This window comes from Chenopodium album, chromosome 18, assembly GCF_948465745.1.
Source record: "Chenopodium album chromosome 18, dcCheAlbu1.1, whole genome shotgun sequence".
NCBI classification, from domain to species: domain Eukaryota; kingdom Viridiplantae; phylum Streptophyta; class Magnoliopsida; order Caryophyllales; family Amaranthaceae; genus Chenopodium; species Chenopodium album.
The window spans coordinates 12,069,395-12,094,826 of NC_137851.1; the positions used below are offsets into that span (position 1 = coordinate 12,069,395).

Consider the following 25,432-nt stretch of genomic DNA (forward strand, 5'->3'; position numbering starts at 1 on the left):
ATCTTTAACTCTTTCTTTTCTCCTTTATATTTTCTCACCTTAATGGAAGTTTTTAGTTGTCTTCAACTTTCAATGAATGCGTTTTCTATCTTTTTCTTGGGACTATGTGCAAACCCTTCTAATAACGTGGGGCTTGGTAAGTAAGTTCCTACATTTTGTGGGAACTCAAAATTCTTAGGAAGTTTCACTTCTCTTATTTCACCAAATTTTTGTCAACCAAACAACACACCAAATTTACAATTCCTAGAAAGTCTCACATTTCACGTTTTTTTATGTCAACCAAACAAGCCCTTATTTTTATGTATGAGTCATGTCTTAAGTCTTTATCGGAATAAAACTTGGCTAGTAGTGCTACTTGATGTAAAGGTTGTAAATTTGTACCGAGTATTGTCATAATTAATTCATTCTTTAGAAGTGGTTTTAGCAAATGAGATCATTAATTAAAATAAAGTTTTATCCATTAAAAAGAAACGAAGTTTATAACCAATCTTACGTAGCTATCGGATGGTAATTTGGAAATAAAAATATAATTCATCCCAATGCATAAATGTAATTAAAATAGTGAACAACCATAGATGTAAAAAACTATAAATCAACCAAAGAAGTTAATGCCGAGGAAAGGAGTGAGATTTCAGTGAGAACCCAATTAATGATCAAGTGGGAGTAGAATCCGTTGGCTCTATTGATGATGATCCCATGCCTTTTGAAATCAATCAAATGCACCCTATGCTCACACCCACTACCTTCATTTTTTCGTCCAAACCAAAGAAATATGGTACATTGCATATGCCAAAAATGAAGATCCAAAAAGATAAGAATCACCCTAGTTATTACTTTTGCAGGTCCAAGAAGCGCAAAGCGGCAAAGGAGTTACAGACAGCATTGATCACCTAAAATCAAGCATTCATGAAGGAAATGATCAACCCCCTTATATGTACTTGTTAGCAGGTCATGAGCTATGTACCACTCCTCCCATGTTAATTATTACTTGTGTAAGGGTGGTTAGTACCCCTCATAAGTATAATTGGATTTTCTCTTTTGTAAAAGAAAAAAAAAACCATCCAATTTTAGGCATGTCCAAGATATGTACAACTACAACATCTAACTAGATCAAAATCATTGGACCAAATATCGATCGAATTCATCCTTTTTGATGGATTGAAGACCAAATTGGAATTTCTTCAACCCACGTGCATGAGTCTAGACCTAATTTTTAAGACCCATATAAATCCGATATTAGTCAATTCTAGTTCGACTTTGGACCAATTTAGACTAGTATCGTAAAATTAAACCCTTAATATATTTATTTGCATGTTTCTTTAACAAAATTGCTAGTAGTATTATATTATTTCATACAAAGTATACCGAAAGCATATTATAAAATTCAATTATGTATCCTATATGAATATTTGAGAATCAAAGTTGGCCTAATGGTTAGAGACCTTCCTTTCAATCTTTTGAGAGAGGACTTTGGTTCTCACCCCAAGCAACTAGAATTCCCAATTTATCCCCTTACTTGGAAGAGAATTCTTTTGAGCACTTAGGATCCTCATAATCAAAATATATTACTCATAATCACTTATTCTTTTTTTTTTTTTTTTTTTTTTTGGGTGTGTACATAGTCATAAAGGCGGGTGACAAATCGATGACACTAACGAGAATCAACACCAGGATCCTTTGATACCAATTCCTTCTATATGATCTTTTGGATTGATACATTTCATTTAAGTGCTCTTCTCGTGTTACATTATTAACCACCGTTTTAGAACGAGTGTTGGGTGCATATTGTTCACTAAAGATCCAAGCACACAATTCTGACATGAATCGCTCGATATTTACCGGATATAAGATGGGGCCCTACTAAGCCGAAACCAATCAAGCCCTCTAGTTAACTTCCACTTGGTGAGCTAAAATTAAGTTTGGTTCATTTATTTTTGAAACCGAAGTTGCCATCATCTCAATTCAGTAATTCCAAAAAAAATTCGTATGAAATTGTTACACCCTACTTCATTATTTGCTCTGTATTATCTTTGCTTCATCGAAGTTCATTCTGAGTTCTCCATTGAAGCAGCTTCTGGGGTAAGATGTTTTCTTTTTTAAATCCCTTTTTTTAATCGAATATCAATTTCGCAACCTAGTGTTTATTGTTAATTTCATTGTCAGTATAGTCAATTTAGGGTTCTTCTTAGGTTGATTATTGAACTTTTACTTATAATTACTGAAGTTATTAGATATCATAATTCATAACGGTTGATTTTTTTTTTTTTTTTTGATGTTTTTAAGCTAGAAGAATTTTATGTGAATATTGGAGCCTAATTTGATAATTGAATCAAAATTTGTTGCTAATATGGTGCTGGGTTTTGTTTACAAATCTTTAATGTTAAGATGAAAGTATGATATTGTACCTTCTCTCCTAACCCCCGGCGAACCGCCCTTCTTGCCTTAGCTCAGGGACTTGCCTGCTTATTGTGTGATTCATCCACTAGTGTTTAGTGGTAAATCTTGCATTGTTGTTACTGTGAAGACTCCTGAGAAAAATAAATGAACCGGCTGCGATGGATTGCATTGGAATTGGTTGTCGAGTATTGCGATTCCTGATATTCATTGTTGTTAGAGCTTTCCTGTAGAATATGGGCTTCTTTCCATTAGTTGTCAGTTGATGTTGACACTGTGCGTAGCTCGTGACCTTGCGCTAATTTTTTAGCCAAGGAGTTGATAATTAACTATGCGAACGAATTACTTAGTGTAGGGTAGCAAGAACTGTAAATGTCTTGGCTCATCTATAATCATATTTAGGAATAGCAGGATATGTTTGTCGTAAGTAGAGTGACATATAGCCTCTAAATAATTTTTTGTCTAGGAGGAGCAATGTGGATTAGTGAGCAATCAGCTTGCTTCATCCCTTGTATTCTTTGGGAAAATGATATGATAGTATAGCTAATTTTAGTTAGTATCAACTAAAAGCTTGTGGATGTAATAATATTGAACCAAAATTGAATATTGAACAAAAATCACTGGAGTCTTTGGATTCTTGTGGTGGCCTCTGATCCTCCATCTAGCAAAACTTCTAGCTTCAAAGCACAATTAGGGAGGATTCAAAATCTGGGGTTGATATGTAATATGTTACATGTCACATGACAAATTCTTGAGTTGCTATGTTTTTGTGCATTTTAAACATTATTTGTCACTATATTCTACAGTCTTCAGTATAATTGTATGTCTGTATGTCTAAGTCTCATGTCTTGTAGATATTTAGCTAGTCGGCTTTTTCTATTTTTAGAATGTTATTGAAGTTTTTTTGCTCATTAGAGTAGCATCATATGCTTCAAAAAAATTTCTCTCAATGTAATAACTATTCTATGATTTCCTTATCAGGTTACTGAAGTTGCTGTCATTACTTCCTTCTCATGGAAGTAAGATAGTCTGGATATTTATGCATGCCCTTAACTCAGGTGAAATAGAGAATGCTTCTTTTCTTCCATCCGAGGTCTGTTAGGCAGTTGATTAGATATCACCAGAACACTGCATATCTTTCTGTTGCTTCTAAGTCAACCAGCCAGTCTCGTCTTTTCCCAGAAAGTGACAGAGAAATTGAGAAAATTACTAAAATAATAAATGGCCATCCGTTTCCTGATGCACCACTTCAGCCTACCCTCCTTCACCATATTTCGCCTTCCAAACTTTCAGCTAGATTTGTGGAGAATGTCCTTGGCAGACTTTTTGCTGCCAATACTAATGGTGTCAAAGCCTTTGAGTTCTTCAAGTTCACCCTTCACTATTCCAACTTCTCTCCCACTCCAGATGCAATCGAGAAGATTCTACACATTCTTACAAGAATGCAGTATTTTGAAAAAGCATGGGAAGTGATGGAAGAGATCGTCAAAATAGATTCTTCCCTGCTGACACTCAAGTCAATGAGTATTGTTTTATCTAAAATTGCCAAGTTTCAGACTTATGAAGACACACTTGGTGCATTTGAGAGAATGGAAAAAAACATATTTGTTGGAAGAAAATTTGGAATTGACGAATTCAATGTGTTGCTTCGTGTATTTTGCTCCCAAAGACAGATGAAGGAAGCAAAATCTGTGTTTAGTAAAATGTATTCACGATTCCCATCAAACACTAAGACCATGAACATTTTGCTTTTGGGTTTCAAGGAATCAGGCGATATAACTTCAGTTGAATTATTCTACCATGAGATGGTGAAAAGAGGTTTTAAGCCTAATAACATCACATATAATATCCGAATTGATGCTTACTGCAAGAGATGTTGCTTTGATGATGGATTGAGACTTTTTCAAGATATGGAACGTACAAATTGCTCTCCAACTTTAGAAACAGTCACTACTTTGATTCATGGGGCAGGTGTTGCTAAAAATGTGACTCGGGCATGGGAGTTGTTCAATGAACTACCTACAAGAAAGTTATACCCTGATGTTGGGGCTTATAATGCAATGATAAGTGTTCTTGTGAAATGTAAACAGGTGGAATATGCCATTAACTTGATGAATGAAATGGAAGAGAAGCAAATTGCTCCTGATGGCATAACGTATCATACCCTGTTCCATGGCTTAATGAAGTCAAATGGCATCGAGGCTGTTAGAGGTCTCTACGAAAAAATGGTATTGTTAAACTTTATTCCTGAGACCCGTACAGTAGTGATGCTTATGAAATTCTTCTGTGGAAATCACCATCTAGATTTAGGCTTGAATTTGTGGAATTACTTGATGGAAAAGGGTTCTTGTCCTCATGACCATGCATTGGCTCTTTTGGTGACAAGTTTATGTTCGCACGGGCGGGTTCAAGAAGCTTTTGAGTGTGCCAAACAGATGTTAAACAGAGGAAGGCATATGGGAAAACCAGTGTTCCACATGTTAGAGAGGTTTTTGCGGGAAGCAGGTGAATTAGACAAACTGCAGAACCTTGATGAGATGATTAAGAAGTTGGGCAGTGTTTATCCCCCATCAAGGGGACATGCTCTTGGACTGTCTACTTCATTCTGTTGAGATACCTTTTTGTTACCCAAGTGATCTTCATGCTGTGTAGAATATCCCCCAAGAAAGAAATGTTTCAGAGGAGAAAACATCGTAATGAAATTGCAAATAACAATCTGATTGCTGCCTTAACTAAAAGATGAAATCATTCTTATTTGATTTTAAGGCTAAGAATGATGTTGATAACATCCATGCTGACATGGTTTTGAGGGTTATTGAAAAATTAGGGTAGGATGTTATGGGCTAGGAGGTGCATGAGCTCAATACCAATCCTAATGGTGTTTGATTATGCCTATTCTTCAACCAGAAAGAAAAGGAGTACAGGACTAAAGCATATGAGTTGGATTTATCAGCAGAGCAATTTTATTTGATACGAAAAAGTGTTGGGAAAGATTTTGTCTGTCAAATGCTGACAGAGAGGAGCTACTTCTGTTTTGATCAGTTGCGTGATGCTGCTGCAGAGTTCTGATTTCAGTTGTGGCTTTTGGTGCCATTAGTCGAACGTGTCTGCTGCTGTCAACCTGTCGTTACAATGAACCAGAGTTTGTTGTGTGTTATGCTCAAAACGCAAGCTTGACTACCTACCTACCGCTTGATATAATTGAGTGTTCTGGTTAATTTTTCTGCTGTGACCCTGTGACATTCAATGTGATGAACTCGCATAACTATGTGAAATCCTAGGAGATTCTTTTTGGAAGGTGATCCTCTTGATTCCGCAATGTAAGTTGGACTACTTCCCGTGTTGTCTGAGCCTTGTGGCTCTACCCATCAGTTACACTTTCCATTTTGTATCAGTATATAGTAGTATTCATAATGATTTCCTAAGAAAGGATGTTAGATTGAAATATTTAAAACGGATGCATGATTATTCCAAGATAATGTTGCATACTCATGAAAAGTTATATATTACTACTCTGAGATGTTTAAACATTGTCTCTTTCTTGTATTGAATTGTCCAAAATACCTTCTAGTTATACGGAGTCTGAAAAGAAAATAATGGAGGTGACCTAAATTATTGTTGTTAATAAAAACACTTCTAACCTCTAACCAAAAAAAAAAAAAAAAAAAAAAAAAAAGGAGGAATTCTAAGAGAGCTACAGAAAAGAGTATAATTTCAGTAATTTATATTGTCAATGATCATCTTGTGCATGGTGATGAGTGTTTTGGTTGAGAATTGGATAACCCACAGAAATAGAATACAAACAAATATCCTTCTAAATTTGGATTAAAATAGGAATAAGGGGAGTTGTTGTAAAAGTGGGAAACGTGTGTTGGAGTAAAAAAACCATCATCTAAAGATTGTGACATTTCACATTATCTTTCATGTTTCCTTTTCTGTCGGAATTCCTTATCTTATATACATACAAGTATATTAACACTTTGAATCAATTTATACCAATCAATAAATGGAGGGTAATGACACCAAATGCAGTGGAGAACAAAGGTAAAAGGGCTCCCCCTTTCTAATTTTTATAATTGTTACTATTAGTACTGTATTTTTATATCATATGCCAAACTTGCAATACCATGTAAAATCATTTTACTATTTGTTTGTACTTTAATCTTGCACCATAGCGAAATGAAAATATATATTGATTTTTCAATGTTGTAGGTTTGTAGTAGTATGTCCTTCAATGTAAGATTTCCATTACAAAGACTAGCATATTTGTAGTGTAATCTTTTTATGCCCTTTATAGTTTATAGTGAGGTTTGGAGAATTGGATCTTAAAAAAAAAGCTCTTTTTATTTAGTTGAAAGGTAGTTGGTTGCTTATTTCATGTACTCGTTGTGAGAAATTACTCACAAAATTCTATGATAAAATACATATTAGGTTGAAGGGTAAAGTTGCAATAATAACAGGGGGTGCAAAAGGTATAGGAGCCACTACAGCAAAATTCTTTGCCTTAAATGGGGCTTATGTAGTCGTGGCTGATGTACTCGATGAGCTAGGTATTGCCCTTGCCGATTCCATAGGAGGCCGCTACATACATTGTGATGTCTCGAAGGAAGCTGATGTAGAGTCAGCTGTGAAGCTAGCTTTCGCATGGAAGGGCCGTCTTGACATTATATTCAATAATGCAGGTAGGTACGTAATTGAGAATAGTTTCTAGCTAACATGTTCAAATTACTTGGAATTCTGGAGCATGTAAAAATTTTCTTCATCTGTTTTTCCTACTTTCTAGTTTGAAAGTATATTATAGTTATTGCTCAAAGGGAGGTCATTTTTTTTGGTTATTTAAGGTCTAGTTTAGTAATTTGTACCAAATAGCAGCTGTAGCTAAGAAGTAAATGGTTTTGCAAGTATAGTCGCACAAACAGGCATTCTGTTCAAGCCAATATGGTTTGACTGTTTCAGCAATTGAGCATGTACTCATGTTTGATTAATTAGTTTTCGGTTCATTTCAGATCGGTTTAGTCGTATACAGGATAGCTCAATCTATATTAGTCATCTTAGTTTACTGGCCAGACTGGTTGTAATTAGGTTGATGTCAGGTACTATTGGAGTTAGAGTTGGGTAATTCTTGTCAATTAATCAGGTTTGAGTTAGTTATTTTAGGTTTAGCTTATAGCATTACAATTTAGCAATCAGTAAAATTCAGTTAATCATGATTGAATTACATATTGCTAAATTCTCTTCATCAAATACTTGATAAACTTGCACTGCCATAATTTTCTTGTAGGCACATCTGGCGCAGATGGGAGCATCACCAATGTAAACATGGATGAAGTAAAAAACATTGTTGCAGTTAACTTGTATGGTGTTGTACATGGGATCAAGCATGCAGCCCGTGCCATGATCGAGGGCAAAATAGGCGGTTCCATCATATGTACCTCTAGCTCAGCAGCAATCATGGGAGGCTTAGCCTCACATGCCTACACAATGTCAAAAGGTGCAATCCAGAGCCTGATCAAGAGTGCAGCATGTGAACTTGGAGGACATGGTATCCGAGTCAACTGCATTTCTCCTCATGGGGTTCCTACGGATATGCTCATTAGCGGTTATCGGAGGTTCCTCGGGGACATTGATGCAGAAGAAGTTTCCAAAATAAGTGCTAAAAGCTGCAGTCTACTGACAGGAAGAGGTGGGAAAACCCAGGACATTGCTGCAGCTGCCGTATTCCTGGCCTCTGATGAATCTGAATTTATTACTGGACATAATCTAGTGATTGATGGAGGTTACACTGAAGCTAGCACTACTATGGTTCATATGTACCAAGACACAAAATCCGTGTAGTGAATTGTACTATCCTATCGGCTTTTGTTCAGTATAATCAGTATAGTATTGTATGGCGCATAGTAAACTGCAGAAAAAAGCATGCATTCCAGTTGTAACTGTGACCAAATTATAACTTCTGGTTAAGCTAATTCAAAGCTAATAATAGCGAAAGAAGTAATTTGTATCCCATGTTACTTCTTTTTTGTATAAATAGTAGCAATCACTCAATTTTTTGCTTCAATATAATGTTGGACAGTTTTCAAATGGCCACAATAAAATTGTGGCCATTGTATTAGATTAAATCACAACCATTTAATTCTCTTGACTAATGTGAACCGTTGATTTAAAAAAATTAAAATCTCCCATGTTCTATCCCACTACAATTCAGTTTTCAATTTTTCACGGTTTATGTTTGTTTTCCCTGCTCAATGTCGTATGCTTTCTTCTTCTTAATTGTGTTACAGTGTTACTTCAAGCCTTCAATCCAATCCTCATCCACTTTAATTAATTTAAATAAGCATAGATTTCCCAAAAATAAAATGTAAGCAACACAGAAATACAGAATTAACAAGAATGAACTTCATTGAGAAAAAGTAAATCCAAATGAAAGGACAGCAATGTTCTACATCGATGGAAAATTAATTAACAAATGACGAGCAGAAGGCAAAGCAAAAAAATGTCCAAGCAATCAAAACCTCAAAGGCTAATGTTACAGAGAATCTACAGTGAACAATTGCATCAAACATACAAATTTATAAGTTTCAATTCTATCGTGAACACATGAAAGCAAATGACATTGAAATAGGATAAAAAAAAAAAAAAAAAAAAAAACTAACATGTGAAAAATTGGAAACCAAATGATAGTGGGATAGAACATGGGAGATTTTTATTTTATTTTTTTTTAATTCTTTTTTGGTTAATATTTTCAAAAATAAAATCAATAGTCAATTTTATCAACGGCTCACATTAGTAAAAAAAAATAAACGGTTGCGATTTCATCTAATATAATGACCACAATTTTATTGTGGCCACTCAAAAGTCATCCTATAATGCTGTCTACAAATATAATAATCTAGGATCATTTCACAAACCCAAGCTACTCTTGAATATAGAAGGGGGAAAAATTGAAGTGGTGGAGTAGTGGCATCTCTTCAACACATTTGAGAGATTTCTTATCCCTTTTCTTACATGAGTCCTCTATTTTTATTTTATTTTTTTTTAATCATGAAAATACTTTATTGGTTACCATAATTTGATCATTATCGCATAATTTTCTTACCTAATCTATATCTAATTATGTAAGTTTGGGTACTAAAAGTTTTAATATGAATGCTTAAAATTGAATAGTTAGATTAGAATCAAACAATGTATAGTGTTATGAACCAAAAAGTACAATTTTGTCACACAGCAATGTCACATTAATGTACGGACAAGTAACTAATCTAAATACAAAATCAACCTTTCCATAGGCCAAAAGAGCTCCACATCATCTTTCATCACTAACTAAAAACACTTCCACGTGTCAACTTCTCATCTTCTACTCTTCCACCATTCTCTGTTCTCCTATCTCACACTAAAAACAGGAAAAGAAAAAAATGTACACATTAAGAAATTCTTCCCTCTCAATTTTATCCTTACAAAAATTTACAAATTCATCAAAACCCACCTCAAATTTCATCAATTTAACCCAAAATCACTTTCCAAAACAATTTTATGCAATGAATTCGACCTCTAATTCTGAAAATATTCAATCAAAACCACCCCAAAAATCAGTAATTCATAAAGTTCCAGCCTTGGAAACTAATGACATTGACAAAATTACAGGGCAAATTTTCCAAAGATACTATCTTTCTTCTGAAAATAAGAGAAATGGTAAAGGGGTTTGCATTATATGGTTTAGAAATGATTTGAGAGTGTTGGATAATGAAGCATTGTTCAAAGCTTGGGCTTCTTCTGAGGTCGTTTTGCCTGTTTATTGTGTTGATCCTCGCCATTTTGGGACTACTTATAGTTTTGGGTTCCCTAAAACTGGAGGTATGATTGCTTCTTTCATATAATTCTTGTTAAAAGTTAAATTATTGGGTTTCTGATGTTTACAGGAGGAAAATTTGTAAAATTGTGATGTGGGTGTTTATTCTTTTTTTATTTTTGTATGGATTTTGGGTGTGGGTTTATCTTAGACTATAGATATGTTTGCAATTTTTCCGGGGGATCAAAATCTTGTCTACATCACTGCCATTTGTGGCTTTCTACACATGAAAAAATGCTATCTTGTTTGATTTTGTTAAAAGATGATCTGATGGTGTAGTTGATGCTTTACAAAAAATATGTTTTGCCGTTTTGGTATTAGGAGGGAGTGAAGGACTTCTTTATGCTTGTAAAATGGTTATTTAACAACAGTCTTATTAACTAGAACAATAATAAATGATAATCCTCTTAGGGGCTGGACATCCAAATTGAGTTAATCTGTATCCATTTGCTTGACTAATGGCCCACTTATGAAAACATCAACTACATGAGTTATGAATTTATAATACCATAGGAAAATTTTAAGAAGAAATATGGAACGGGTTGTGAAATCCATGGAGAGTATGGTACTTTGGTTCACTTGTAAGCTTATAGGAGGTTCCGTCCTGAAAACAATTGGTGATAAGAACTTGGTAATGTGGTACTCGTAGTTGCTATTAGGAGGCTTGAGGGTTGGAAAATTTATTTGATTAGGATAGTTGAATGTAGAAATGAGCTGGATGAAAATTTTGGAGTATGAGCTTCTTTTGTTCCTTGGAGGAAAATTTGCCCAATTTGAAACTAACTAAAGCTTTTTACCCAATTGTATGTATTGGATGCTTAGCAAGATTGTGAGTTTTAGGTAACATTGCCTTGATGGACAGAAATGTGATGATCATCTAGTGGAAACCAAGTCCTCAACTACGGTGATGTATAGAAAATTTGAAGCCAACTTTGTTTAAGTATATCTTGGAGATGTCTAGCTTGCTTTAATCAGTTTAATGTTGCAATGTTTAGGGCTGTGTTTCTATTTTATATTCAACTTTATGGAAAAGATTTAAGTATCAAAGATAGGCTTCAACAGTTGGCACAAATGTTATCATACAATGTGCTCTTTATAGTTTCTACGTCTATCCGCCTTACATGTATTTGGTTTGGATTTATGCTGAAATTTGTTGATGACTTGGTTGCACGCAATCAGGTTCCTAGTTCTTTCTAAAGCTGGAATACTTTAGAGGGAAAACTTATGAGCTGCTTTCTGCTAATGCTATTTCTTCCAAAGTTAACATAAAGGAGGCTCTCTATTACACTTTAAAAAAAAATTTAAAAAGGATTTAGCTTGTGATTTGTACCTAATGTCAGGCTCACCTTTTATGTGACAGCATTAAGAGCACAGTTTCTCATAGAATGTTTAGCCGACTTGAAAAAGAACTTACAGAAGCATGGTTCAAACTTGCTGATTAAACATGGGAAACCTGAGGAAATTCTTCCTGCACTTGCAGAAACCTTTGGAGCTCACACAGTTAAGATATTTCCTTAATTTGATCTTCTTCTGTTCTTTGCTTTCGGTTAATTTATTGTTTAGATAACATAAATTTCAATTTGGCTGTACCAGATATATGCTCAGAAGGAAACATGCAGCGAGGAGCTAAATGTTGAAGTAAAGGTAAATAAAGGTTTGCAAAAAGTATCTCTTCCATCAACAGTAGGCCAATCTACAGCCCAAAATGGAGCAATGACTCCTAAATTGCAACTTCTTTGGGGAGCTACTTTGTACCATAAAAATGATCTTCCCTTTAATGTGAGAGACATTCCTGATGTCTACACACAATTCCGCAAGGTAAGGTCATTTTAATACTCGACACCAAACATCCTCCATCAGTTGCTTCGTTCATTTCTTGTTCATCCTTTTTTATTTTATTTTTACAATTTTTTGTATCATATATGTTGGAATTTGCAGTCCATTGAATCCAAGAGCAAAATCAGAGCCTGCATCAAGATTCCTTCGTCACTTGGCCCTCCTCCTGAAATTGAAGACTGGGGTGCCATTCCTTCTATTGACCAGTTAGGGTTACATAACCAAGAGGTATGTTACTGAGGTATCTGAGTTTAACTAAATTACGTATCTATGAATTGACAAATGTTCATTTACCCTCACCCCCTAAAAAGACACCATCCCAGCCCTTCTTTTGCTGTTTCATTTTCCTGACTGAGACGGAATATGGCCTAATTCTTGTTATGTGACAGGTAGACAAAGGTCTAGTATTCATTGGGGGTGAAAGCGCTTCACTCAGCAGAGTTCATGAATACTTCTGGAAACAGGTTAGCTGCTTGATTTTTCAGCTGACAAAGCAGCTAACAAATAATGTCCATCTCCTCGAGCATATAATAAGATGCATCCTTACGATATGAAACATATTTTACATTTGTTGCTACATTGCTGTTTTAACAGCCCATGTTACTATGACAATTGTTTTTAAGAAATTATAAAATGTTTAGGATCTGTTGAAAACATATAAGGAGACTAGGAATGGAATGATTGGATCTGAATACTCGACAATGTTTTCTCCATGGTTGGCTAGTGGAAGCTTATCTCCACGCCTCATATACGAGGAGGTTGAGTATTGAACCTTTTCTCTATCTAAATATTCAGTCTCTTCAAACCATGGAAAAAAAATATAACACATGGAGAATGACTTTATGTTTATACTTTTATAGGTCAAGAGGTATGAAAGAGAGAGGGTAGCTAATGATTCAACATACTGGTAATAGTTCCTTTTATTAGTTATATACTCATATTAACTGCTTATCCAAGAAGAAATTTGTTTCTAAACTGTTCAATATAATTTCAGGGTGTTATTTGAATTGATATGGAGAGATTACTTCAGGTTTATATCAATCAAATACGGAAATTCTATTTTCCATTTGGGTAATATCTGAAATTCTAGCTCTCAATCAAATGCATGGAACACTTGGACTCATATTCACTCTTGATGATACATCTTAAAATGTGGCCCAACTGATAAAGATAATAACCATTCTTAATTTATTTCCTTGCTTTTCCTTTAGGTGGTCCTAGGCATGTAGCTAACAAATGGAGCCAGGATACCACGTTGTTTGAATCATGGAGAGATGGCAAAACTGGGTATTCACTTTTCATTCAAGTTGCTTCCCCGCCCCCGCCCCCGCCTCCTCCCCAGCTACAGCATTCTCAAATCCTACCTTTTATTTTCCAGTAGGTCCTGTATCAGTATAAAAATGAGCTTAGACACCTGAAATTTTGTAAATGTCACTTCAAATCACATGAAAGTTGCATCTTTAGAAGCTGACTTATATGCAAATTGGTGACATTATGATTTTTGGGGCGATTAAGTCTATTGTATACAAATGCACCAGTTGCACTTCCTTTTTGAGCCTGGTCTTGAATGTGTGCCTTATTGTTTCTTCAGTTGTGGCGTACAATTCATGACCAAAACAGCCCTTATGAGTATTTAATGTTGATTCTTTTATGCTTTTAGCTGCATGGTTGTCAGGTACTCGGTCAAAACATTTCACATGTATATAAACTACATTTCAGGTACCCACTAATAGATGCAAATATGAAAGAATTAGCAACTACTGGCTTCATGTCTAACAGAGGTAGACAGGTAAATTCCAACTTCTCGTGAAGCTTGTGGCCATTTGTGAAGATATTGAAATTTTGTATTTATTTTTAACATGTATATAACCTAATTGAGGCATTGGAATGTTGTTAGATCGTTTGCTCTTTTCTTGTAAGGGATATGGGCATTGACTGGCGTATGGGGGCAGAATGGTTTGAGACGTGCCTCTTAGATTATGATCCTTGTTCTAATTATGGAAACTGGACATATGGAGCAGGTAGTTTCCTATTCTTTCTCTCTCTTGAGCACAGAAACACGAACTCATATATATATGTATTCACTAGTTGTTTATGGTTGCTGGCCACGGCTCAATCTTCAATCTTCATTTTATGATCATTGCCTCACATTCAATCTCCGGGGAACATGTCTTTCATGGTTTCATGCCTTCTCAAAACTAATCACTTTAATCTAATAATATGGAGTGCAAGTTCATCTAGATATGTTCCACTTTGAACATATTAATCTGAAAATGATTCTGATTTGTTGGGATGGTACATAGTGAATTTTACAAAAAATTTAAGCCATTCTGGTAGATGGTGCAGTGGTGCTCCACCAGCTTATTCATCTATCTGCGCTATGTCCACTTCTTAATATCCATGTGTCGTAAATTTTAGTTTACTAAGTTTCTGTGCGATGCTGTGTATGCAGGTGTTGGAAATGATCCCAGGGAAGATAGATATTTCAGCATTCCCAAACAGGTATAACCTTCAAATTTCAAGCCTCTGTACAAAATAATAAGTATAAAGGGTGCTTTTTCGACAAGTAAACATATGATCGTCTTAACCTTTATAGGGGTTGTAGACTTGTAGTAACTGGTGGAATATCGAAAAAATAACTGAAATAATCCCAGATCATGATCTCAACTACTAACAGAACATAATAATCTAGCAATGAACTTCACACAATACTGTATTTTATAGTTTACGGTAGCAAAAGAACGCAAGAATATATCATGCCAACTCAAGCATTGCTGACATTGTAAGGGAACTTGGTTCAATTTGATTTTCAGGCACAGGTATACGACCCTGAAGGGAAGTATGTAGCCTATTGGTTACCAGAGCTAAGGCAGCTACCCAAGGATAAACGTCACTTTCCAGGGTTTTCATACCTTAAACCTATTGTGCCCCTTAAGTTTGGAAACACTGGGAAACAGGGTGGCCAAAAAGCTGGCCCTTCTCGGAGAGATAACAGAACAGGCGGACCAAGGAACAAACATTTTACAAGATAAAAGGATGTCAAAGTAGCCTGTTAAAGATGAAGATAAAAGATTTAGAATTAGGAAACGAGGAGAGATATATAAATCATACCTATTGTTCATAGTGTCTTCTTGTGTACACCCAAGGTTACATTTTTTTTGGTGAACCAATTGAAGTAATGTTCTACAATATACTACCTCCGTTTCTTATTATGTGCAACAAAGGGGTATTATTTGTGAGACATAAAATATTCCTTTGATGCATATAATAAGAAATGGGGGTAGTATGTACGAGATACCAAAATTTTTTGTTTAGTATAACTAATTCTCATGTATATGATAGACATGCGAAAATTAGTTAATTTAATAATGATCAACGAAGTCAAACTTAGTAATAATCATTCTCTTTTCCATTTGGAACCCTAGCTTTCTCCAATTGGCAACCCTTGCTAGCTTTCTCTTTAGATAATTGATTTCAAATTAGCTTATTTTTTTCTTAGAGAATGAGCAGATCCAAAACTTCGATTTATAATGCAAGTCCAACAATGCATTTATATTGGCTCAAGACTGTTTGTTGCAAGGCATTTCCTTCTTTGTTAAGTAATAATGAAACATGCATTTATAGCTTTCAACTGAGCAGCAAACCAACGGTAACGTGGAATCCCGTGTGAAGATAATCTTTGTCAAACATATTATCAAACATATATAGGTATGTTCTTTGTCAAACAAAAGTATACTCTTTCCGCCTTTTTTTTTTTTTAACTGGGTGTACCATACATCCATACGCATGGTGCACCCAACCACCCAGGTATACTATCCTATTTTCAGTGTGAAGAGGGCGGGATTCAACAAACAATACATCAATTGTCAAATCTTCCAATTTTGCTGTAAACCACTAATTCCGCCTAAGCATGGGAGAATGAAGAGTAATGATTTCAGATTTTCTGCAAGAGCAGCTGGACGGACTAGTAAAGTGAGTCTTGCCCTGAAGATTACAGATTCAAATTTCAAATCCTGTCCCCGCCTGTTTACATCAGCGGTCACTAGTATCAGTCCTTGACTCCTTGTACAATTGAGTCCAATATCCATGAGAACCCCGGTAATTTTCAGGTCAGGTAATAAGGATACTGATACCGTGGAGTTCTCTCTGCATTAACAAGTAGTTGTATGCAAATAATGCACGAATAAAATTGTATTAGGCAGAAGGTTCTCACAGATTTCAGGCTCTGTTGTCCAAAGAAAGATATAACCCAGCATTTCTCAGTTCCCACGCAAAAATAAACAAATAACAGAAAGGCATGAGATTAAAGGAAATATCATACAGCACAACCTTCTGTCTTTTGCATTTGACAAGATTAGAAGGTTATCAACTTGAAAAATTTCCTATAAAGTACATCTAGTAGTAAACAATACAAGTATCAAACAAGAAAGTTAAAGATACAAAGTGAAGGCGGATCTGGAACTGCAGCGGTTACTACAAGACACCTCAAAGCCTGTAGTTGCTGTAGCCTCCCAAGCCAGAAGAATAACCTCCTCCAAGACCTTGACTTGTATAGGATGATAAAGACGACAATGATGAAGGGTGATATGTGCTTTCTGGAAGATGTGAATATGCAGCACCCAAGCCCAAATCACTTTTGCCATACATGCTAGCAGGGGCCACCTTTTGCCCATTAATTGAATCCTGCAAACGGTTAGGATATATCAATAATTTAACTCATTCTGAGGTAAATTAGAACATTTAAATTATCACCAATTCACCATCATTGACATTACCATATAGTTGTCATTAAGTTTTACAAAAACCGTAATAAACTCCAGGTCCAGTTTATAGATGAGGAAAAAAAAAAAACTCTTATAAATAAGCAGCTATTTTGTTTATTATATCCAAGTGGGTTTGAATTTGTATATTGGGTAGACAGGTAGTCTAAATTGGGTAGACACAGGCTATGGATGAAAAAAGAAAATATTGAATCCTAGTGGTTATAAAATGTACGATAATTACACATTATGACAAATGGAACAAATCAGGCCGGGTTCAGGTCATGTTTGGTTCAACATTGTCTCACTAACTTTGGTCAAGTCAAGTCGTGCTATGATGTCCAAAAATTGTCAGCATTATTTGAAATACCAAAGGGACTTAAATGAGTATCTAAAGATTGAACAAAAACTTTTTGATTAGAATGAAAAAAACAACATATTGCAAAAGTCGTAAGTAGATGCAGAAAAACTAGAATAAACAAAGGCAAAAACCTGGATAAGCTGTTGAGCAGTCTGGACCTGCGTTGCAGTGCCCTTAATTTCTACAGTGATCTCATCACCTCGACCATGACTTTCTTGGACGGTAAGAGCTGCACCACTGGCACGACGAATGAAGGCAATATTTCTTCCAGCAATTCCAATAATGTCTTCAGCGTATGAAAGTGGTACTTGCATTGTTTGTGTAACCTGATTAGAGCAATCAATCAAAAGGACGGAGTTAATTGCATATACATAGTTAAAAAATAGAACACAGTGTCCTTAATGTAAAATATAATGTAGGATTGTTGAATATCTCAATTGCAACTATGATGTTGCTGGGAAGCAAAACATACCATATCTAGACATTCCTTCTTCATTTGCCCCAAATTAACCTTTTCACTTCTAATTCGGAAACTACCCCACAATAACTATAATTAATCCCTCTTTCCACAGACAAAAAATTATGATCTCACACAACTCTCATCCACACACTCATATTCAATAAAACAAGATACACAAGTAGCCGCTGGCCAGCACAAAATTAAGAGGCTAACACATTTAACTCAATCTAGTACACAGACAGAACATCCTGACTTACTCTATCCCAAACCTTCACAAGTCATATTAAGATAATAATATGCTGCACTAACAAATAGCATTTTAAGAGTAGAGCTACTGGGCTAAAAGTAAAGAGTTCTTCCAAAGACAACAAAAACAAAATTTCTTTATGGAAAAAATAAAAATACGCACAACAGCATTCACATGTATCTTAGACACGTGACAAAATTTAGAAAACTACTAAAACTGCAAACATCACCATTAAATGACTTAGTCATCAAGAAACAAATCCTAGAAAAGGACAAACAATACTGGCAGCAGGAATCCCTAGCGAAGCCTGCTCTATACCCCCTCCCACAAGGCCTCACAAAACAGCACAATTAATCAGGAAATTCTCTAGAATAATAATGTATAAGCAAATGCGCTATGCTTGCAAATAAATTTCTCAACTAAATTTCGATACGCATCACAGATGAAAACTTGAATCTCAACTAAATTTTGATCGATAAGGTGTTAGGCATGGTCAGCACTCAGCACTTAACCCATAATAGCTAAAACGATTTCATTTAAAGTCACTTCATATTATTCCTTCTCACTATATTCTTTATCTATTGGATTCTTGCTATTTTCTTTGTTTTGTGCTCTTGATTAACAGGTTTAATTAGTATCTCAAACATCATTATTTCTTAAGAAAATTTATTATGTGATATCATTTCTCCAAAGAAAAAAGTAATTGGTAAGCAAAAGTCCTACATAGGATAAAATAACTTTCCATTGGATTGTGGTTTGGAATGATCAAACCATTAAATAGTTAACACTAAAACAATGACGTGTTGCAACTTGCAAGTACAGATTTGACAGACCTATTAGAATTCTTTTCTTTGGTGGAAAAACAAGGGTGAGCCCCTGAGATTGCAATATTTTGGCTCATGGATCAGCAGTTAAAGTCATGGGTAAAATCAACAGTAGAGTGTGATGTTCAATGATCTGAGGATCAAGGATAAGAGAAACAGAGGTTTTTTTTTGTTGTATTGCAGAAATTTTAAGTCAAAAGTTATTCCTTGAGCAGATGCTTAAGAAGATGGGTGACTGTAAAAGTAATTAGTAGATTTCGGTATCCCCTAGTCCCCCTCATTTTTAGTAGGAGGGATTGTTTTGCTTTTTGAATACCATTATAGCCAGAATCCTCAATCATAAAATAGTAGGAGAACATTTGACTTCAGTCTCTTTGACTAATCCAAAAAACCTTTTTAATTGTCGCTTCTCTCTGAAGTGAAGAAGAGAACCCCAAAACTCTCAAGGGGGCTTTTGGTTAGGGGTATTCAAGGAAAAGATTAGCAAGACAGACTTAATTACCTAAATTGTTGTTTGCTAAGCCTTTTTAATCATTTCCTTCACCCTGCTGTTTCCCCCACTTCCTTCTAACATGATTCCCTGCCCTCCATAAGGAATCAACCATACCCCTAAATTCCTCTACACCAAACCATCTTTGACCAGCATTGACTATTCCATCACTTCTCACCAACGCCTGACCCCATGTCACCAACCAACATCACACCACGCCATCGCCACATCAACCCGCCTCAGAAGTCATCACAGAAAACAGCCTCAATGCCCATCCAAAAACCACCCTCCCACCACCTCGAATACCACCCCACTTACCCCGAAAACCAACCACAAGATTCCACAAATCACCCAGCTACCCGAAAATCATCCCTAATCTCACCCAACCACCACCATAAGCTACCTACGAACCAGATCTAAGAGAAAAAGAAAAACAGAGAGAATTGTAGAGGGGAGTGGTGGCGGTGACGGGAGGAAGGTTGGTAGCGGTGGTGAAAATTAAGGAAAAAGTAGTGGAAGCTGGTGTAAATTTGAAGGATGGTGATGGTAGTTGATTAAAAAAAAAGGTAATGGTACTACTCGTAGTAGCCTAGTAGGTATACGTCCTACCTGAATAGTCTCAGCAGTTAATTAGACAATTTTTTCTCATTACATAAAATTTATCTGAAATTTGTCCAGGTAATTGCTGCTCACTATGTGATTCACTGATTCATAACAAACTCTTCGCAGTTTCAATAGTTCATAATTTTCCTCCCCGACACCACCTTCCCTTTAGGCAAGACAAATATACAATATAATTTGTATATATCAGTATTAAAAGCCATCAAATTGACAATACATAATAATTTACTTCTTGCAAGGTGCAGGTCACCTAACACCCCTATCCCCAACATATGTACAACGAAATAATTGTTTATATATACCTGAGTAATTATAGGAGCAGCAGCACGAGTAAGTCCCGTAGAATGAAGAGAACTGAGCGCTGGATCTGATCCATACAGTGACACTGCAGAACGAGGGAATTTCATATCAAGTTCAGCTTCACGGTCATAATAGCTTTCCCGCTTCAATGACAGAGAATGATCAGCAATCAATGACTGAGATGTGGTAGCCTGAACCAAAGATTGGGATTTATCTTCCAAAGCATCAGCTGTCCTATCTTGCGATATTGTCCCTTTGTACTGCAGAAACAGCATATAAGTCAAAACAAATGCCCAATGAAAGAAGACAATGCTAAAGTTCAAAAATACAACTTCTTACAGTTTGCTCAAACACAGCCACAACACTGTGATCATGCAAAAACTTCCTCAGGTGACCAAGGACTGCTTCAAATGTTTTTTGAACTTTGAGAGCTTCCCCGTGTATTTCAATAATCCTTTCATCAGAAGCTGCATATGACGGAAGTTCACCTAGACAAGAATATATCCATTAGAGTTTATGCAAAACAGAAGATGGAACAATAATATCTAATGTTAAATTACAATGAACTATATAACAAAAGGGATAGAACAAGATTCTACTGAGTTTTTGTAACAACACTCCAAGAGGATAAAATTGTGTTTACAAATGCATGAATCAACCCAGCACAGGACACCTGTTGCAGAGAATGTTCTCCCAGCTAATCATACAGAATTCAGCGGCACATTGACCATTGGAACCAATAGTTTGTCCTAAGCACTATTGGGCTGAAGTTCATATACTAGTGGTAGTTGAGTCACCTGAGTGACACAGCAAACAAATACTGAAACAATCTATTTTCATCCACTATGTTACTTACACACGGGTACAGATCTAAATGTCTGACACGATAATTCTGACAATTTCAACTACAAGGGCACCATCTTAACTTTGGACACAGGTATGAAGGTAATTATAAATTTTTCATACAAATTGTCTCAATTCTCTATTAAAATATCCAAATATAGTTGAAGAGTCAAATACTTTGGTTATTCATATTAAAGGGAAATTATAACATATAACCAGCATGTGATTCTCTCTCTCTCTCCCCCCCCCCCCCCCCTCTCTCTCAACCCAAACTCATGAGCAAAAGGCCTGAAATCTGAAGAAAATAATCATATATTACAACTTCAATTACCAGAACTAGGGTTCACTACTCATACCCGAACATTTGATGGTGTATGAAGTAAATAGGTAATCAATCTCCTTTTCTCTCCGGTGGTTCCTGTCATTCCAGATCTAACCGTATCCCAGTCTTGAGATGAATAGGGCTTCCCTTTTTTTCAATATGTAAACAAAATGATTTAGGTCATGAGGAATAAGTTTGACTCTTATAGTCTTACATCAATCAAAACTACTTTCCAAGCCTTGAATATAATAATACATCTTTGCAACATCAAAACAACCTAATACAGCACCTCTAGTCCAACAATTCCACTGCATCCCCTTCTTGCTGTTATAAATCAGAAAACTAAAACCATCAAGATCTCCTTTTCCATAAATTTTTCATTGGAAGGAAAAATTAGGTTCTATATAGAAGTTAATCATCAAACCCATACTTCCATAGTTCCATCTTAGTATTTATTTATAAACACCATGACCATAGATCAGATTAATTTGGCTTGATGTCAAAATCAAGATTAAACTTTTATCATAAAATGATAAGTCAACTTCCCTGTAAGACCATATCCTTGCTACAACCACATATAAGCTCATACCTTCAACAATGACTCAAGGAGACACGTCCCAAACACAGATGATAAAATTTGTACACAAAGACAAAAGTTTTTGAGGAAGGTAAGAAAATACAGCTACAAAATGAACTTTAACTGAAGAAAAATAATAAGCAGGGGCAGCAAAGTGATAAGCAGAACTAGAGTACTTTACATACAGGAGAAAAAAAAAAAAAAAAAAAAAAAAAAAAAAAAAAAAAAAAAAAAAAAGCAGTATTGAAAGCAAAAGAATAGTTGCAACACAAACCTTCAGGCAAAATTCGCACAACACCACCACTGCTCTCCTGTATTGCTTTAATTGTAGATCCCTGCTTTCCAATCAGATTAATGGCTTGTGTTGAGGCGACCAATAACCTTATTGAACAAAAAGCAGCTGCATCAGCTGCTGAACCTTTATCGTCACCTTCACCAAGACCAGAAACACGCTTAAACACTCTTACTGCTGCATCCATTGCTGGAGACAGAGCAGCATCTGGCTCTTCCTTCCCAGATATCAGAACCTACATATAAATAAAGAACACTATGAACAGCTATTGTATTGAAGAGTGCAACAAATATCAACAGCCGTTGAACTAGAGGATACAGAAAAAGCTCATCCCTTTCCCAAGCCCAAACTGATAATTGGACATTGATGAGTAATATAGCTTTCACTCTTCTTGTTCTTTCATTTTCAGGGTTTATAAGATTAGTCACTCTTATCAGACAGGATGATGCATAAATATAAAAGGTTGAGGGCAACATGTCCTCAGAGATGAGGAACATGAAAACATTGTCAACCTAAAATCCCAATGGATGAACTTAAAAACTTAAAAGCAGCCACAGTGACAGATATATGATCAATACGGTTATTGGTTGTCTCACAGCATATATTAAACAGCTATACATTACCCACATAACCCATAAAGCACTTCTTTCCAATCAAACCAAACCAAACCAAACTCATTTATTACAGTCTTATGGTACAGACTACTGAGTATGAAAATAATGGCCAGTACCAACCATAACTCTCTAGACTCCACAAAAAGGCTTAATATTGTCCAGGCTCCCTATCAGGATAAAGTCTCAACTAGGAAAGTGATTTTTAGAGGAATTTGAAGAAAAAAAAATCTTTTGAAAGGAAAATTAATCCAAATAAATCCCCTATCAAACCACATCTTTCAAACAATCTTAAGAAATGACGAAAGTTAACAATAATCAGGTGCATTTTGCATGAAAAGCCTAGGACAAAATCATATCAGTCAAGCATCCTCCATGTGCACATGTCACTACCAATTATACTTGCTAATTCACAAACTGTAACCCCATAATCAAAATTAGTATAGATATCTAGAAAGTGATGATTTGTGGCCTGTAGAAAATTAGAAGAGAAAATACTGGAGCAAAATAAGATTTTTCAAGCAAAACAAGGTTAAGGCTCCTCTCACAAAAAAAGCAACCTCACAGCAGACCTCCTCTACAAGTCAACAACAGTTAATGATACAAACTTAATGAACTGTCGACTTGGCCCCAAAAAGCAAAAAGGAGAAAAGGAGCACCAACCCTCTAAATCCACATCCTTACAGTTTGTTCATGACATCAGATACAACATGTTTCGTCTCAATACAACCATACAAGCACATATAAGGTTTTCTCAAGGAAAAACCTATTTATATCATACATTTCACTCCAAAAAAATATACCCTTGAAGATGTTCCTCTGCCACAAAGAAGTTGTTTTAAGTAATAGATAGTTTATTCATAACAAGGGGTTTGAAAATTTGTACCAAGTTTGTACAATTTATATAACAGATTTATAGGTCCCAAAATGAGTACTAGTGAGTAGTGACACATAAACTCCATCGTGCTGAATGGTCTATGAGGTGGACATTGCACACCCATACTATGTTTATGATCTGAGCTTAATGTAAATTAGGTAATCATGAACCCATCCTCAAAATGATGTTCTCCATTGAAGCCTAATTTTCTTCACAGCAAAAGAAAATCAAATTCAAATCTATTACTACCTGTTAACAAAACAGCCTTGACTAAAACAACCAAAAATAATCAATATGCTAATATGTTATACCCCAAGAACCAAACTTTAAACCATCAAAGCTCTCTTTTCCACACATTTCTATCCAATTTCAACACCACAATATCCTTCATAACTACAGACACATAGCCCTAACTCGAATACCAGTTCCACAGCAAAAGCAACCAAATTTGCCAGTTCCAAAACTACTGTACTTAAAGAAAGCCAACAGCTTAACCTCCAAAGAGCTCTCTTTCTCAGTCAAATACCGCCCTCGTATCGAACACCATTCTGCCCAAAGAACAAAACCCTAAATTGAACCAACATTACCTCACCCAAAACCATCGCATCAAAATACACCAACACTTCAACCAAACAACAAAACCCAGTAAAACCCATCAACCAAAACCTTACAAGATTCCATCTTTTCCTCTAAAAGCTCAATTCTACAAAGTCATACTCATCATAACAATCAATACCTAATTCAATCAACTCAATGAAATCAAACAATACCCACAAACAAATGAAAGCTACAAAACCCTAATTAAAAACCAAATTGAATTAAACCAAGAAAAACAGTTCCAAATTAAATTCAACGAAAAGGGTAACTAACCACACGATCGGCAGTACCAACAGGGGCTTCAAGAATCCGAATCCGAGCTCGAGTTTCATCACACATCTTCTTTACAAATTCCCCTTTTCGCCCAATTACACCCCCAACTTGAGGGGCAGGAATAATGAGGCGGAAGACATTGTCGCCGGGCCAACCGGGCCACTTGGGTGTGGTTGTTGTGGCGGCTTCAGAATCTGGCGCCGGTTGGGTATCTTCCGCCGTCGTTTCTGGTGGTGGGGTTGTGTGTTCGGTTTGTAAGTCGGCTGTTTCCGCCATTTTTATGGGGTTGTGCTGCTCTACTGGGAGGAGGAGAGAGAAAGAGAGCGCGAGGAGGAGTGTTGAAGACAGCAAGGGAGTTTGGGAAAAGAAGAAGGGGTTTTGGAAGGAAGGGGTGGAGGGGAGTGGAAGAGCAATTCAGAATTGACAATTGAGTCAATTGACTATATGGTTAATTGGCTATTTGGCTTAGCGATACTAGAGGTGACAATGGGTCGTTGAGTCGGATTCTGGTCAATTCAAGTGTTCTGGAGTTTTAATTCTTGAATCATACAATCTAGTTTAATGTTGGGTGCGGTGAATGATGTGTGATTGATTATATTGTATCACAATCCTTTTATGATATTCATGCTTTAGGTTTGAAGTGTGGATACATCATGACTTTTTTTATGCTTATTGCTAAATATTTTCGTAAAAAAGGGTAATAATGAGATTTGCACCCATAAACAGATGGTCAACCTCAAGATTGATTTTATACTTTATCAATGTGATTGTAAGGGCACTTATCCCTAATCCCTAACTTTTTAAAAGTATGACTAAACTCTTATAAATAATGTTGAGACGATTATGGACCTAAAAATGTATTTACATATTTAACCCTTTTAAAAGTATGACTACACTTTTA

General features: G+C 35.8%; 3 protein-coding genes and 1 pseudogene across 4 annotated transcripts; 3 read left to right on the forward strand and 1 right to left on the reverse strand.

Annotated features, from left to right (window-relative positions):
• Positions 1-1,935: 1,935 nt before the first annotated feature.
• LOC145591501 (pentatricopeptide repeat-containing protein At3g61360 pseudogene) lies at positions 1,936-5,016 on the forward strand (annotated as a pseudogene). Its single transcript, XR_014102314.1, has 2 exons — positions 1,936-2,079; positions 3,376-5,016. The product of XR_014102314.1 is annotated as a pentatricopeptide repeat-containing protein At3g61360 pseudogene (transcript).
• A 566-nt stretch (positions 5,017-5,582) lies between these two features.
• Positions 5,583-8,417, forward strand: LOC145591502 (short-chain dehydrogenase reductase ATA1-like). Its single transcript, XM_081647976.1, has 3 exons — positions 5,583-5,714; positions 6,826-7,076; positions 7,676-8,417. Coding segments are annotated over exons 1-3 (807 nt in total). The 5' UTR covers positions 5,583-5,712; the 3' UTR covers positions 8,230-8,417.
• Positions 8,418-9,759: 1,342 nt separating this feature from the next.
• Positions 9,760-15,457, forward strand: LOC145593106 (cryptochrome DASH, chloroplastic/mitochondrial-like). The gene is made up of 13 exons (XM_081649615.1): positions 9,760-10,245; positions 11,601-11,740; positions 11,834-12,058; positions 12,179-12,304; positions 12,466-12,540; positions 12,718-12,834; positions 12,937-12,983; positions 13,071-13,147; positions 13,288-13,363; positions 13,796-13,865; positions 13,974-14,097; positions 14,529-14,578; positions 14,890-15,457. The coding sequence occupies exons 1-13, from the start codon at positions 9,807-9,809 to the stop codon at positions 15,106-15,108; spliced, it is 1,785 nt and encodes a 594-aa protein (XP_081505741.1). The 5' UTR covers positions 9,760-9,806; the 3' UTR covers positions 15,109-15,457.
• An 896-nt stretch (positions 15,458-16,353) lies between these two features.
• Positions 16,354-24,936, reverse strand: LOC145591503 (RNA-binding KH domain-containing protein PEPPER-like). The gene is made up of 6 exons (XM_081647977.1): positions 24,532-24,936; positions 22,156-22,408; positions 20,479-20,627; positions 20,142-20,399; positions 17,329-17,523; positions 16,354-16,759 (listed from the first exon to the last, which is right to left on the reverse strand). Exons 1-6 carry the CDS (start codon positions 24,805-24,807, stop codon positions 16,562-16,564), a joined length of 1,329 nt encoding a protein of 442 aa, XP_081504103.1. The 5' UTR covers positions 24,808-24,936; the 3' UTR covers positions 16,354-16,561.
• Between the last annotated feature and the right edge of the window lie 496 nt (positions 24,937-25,432).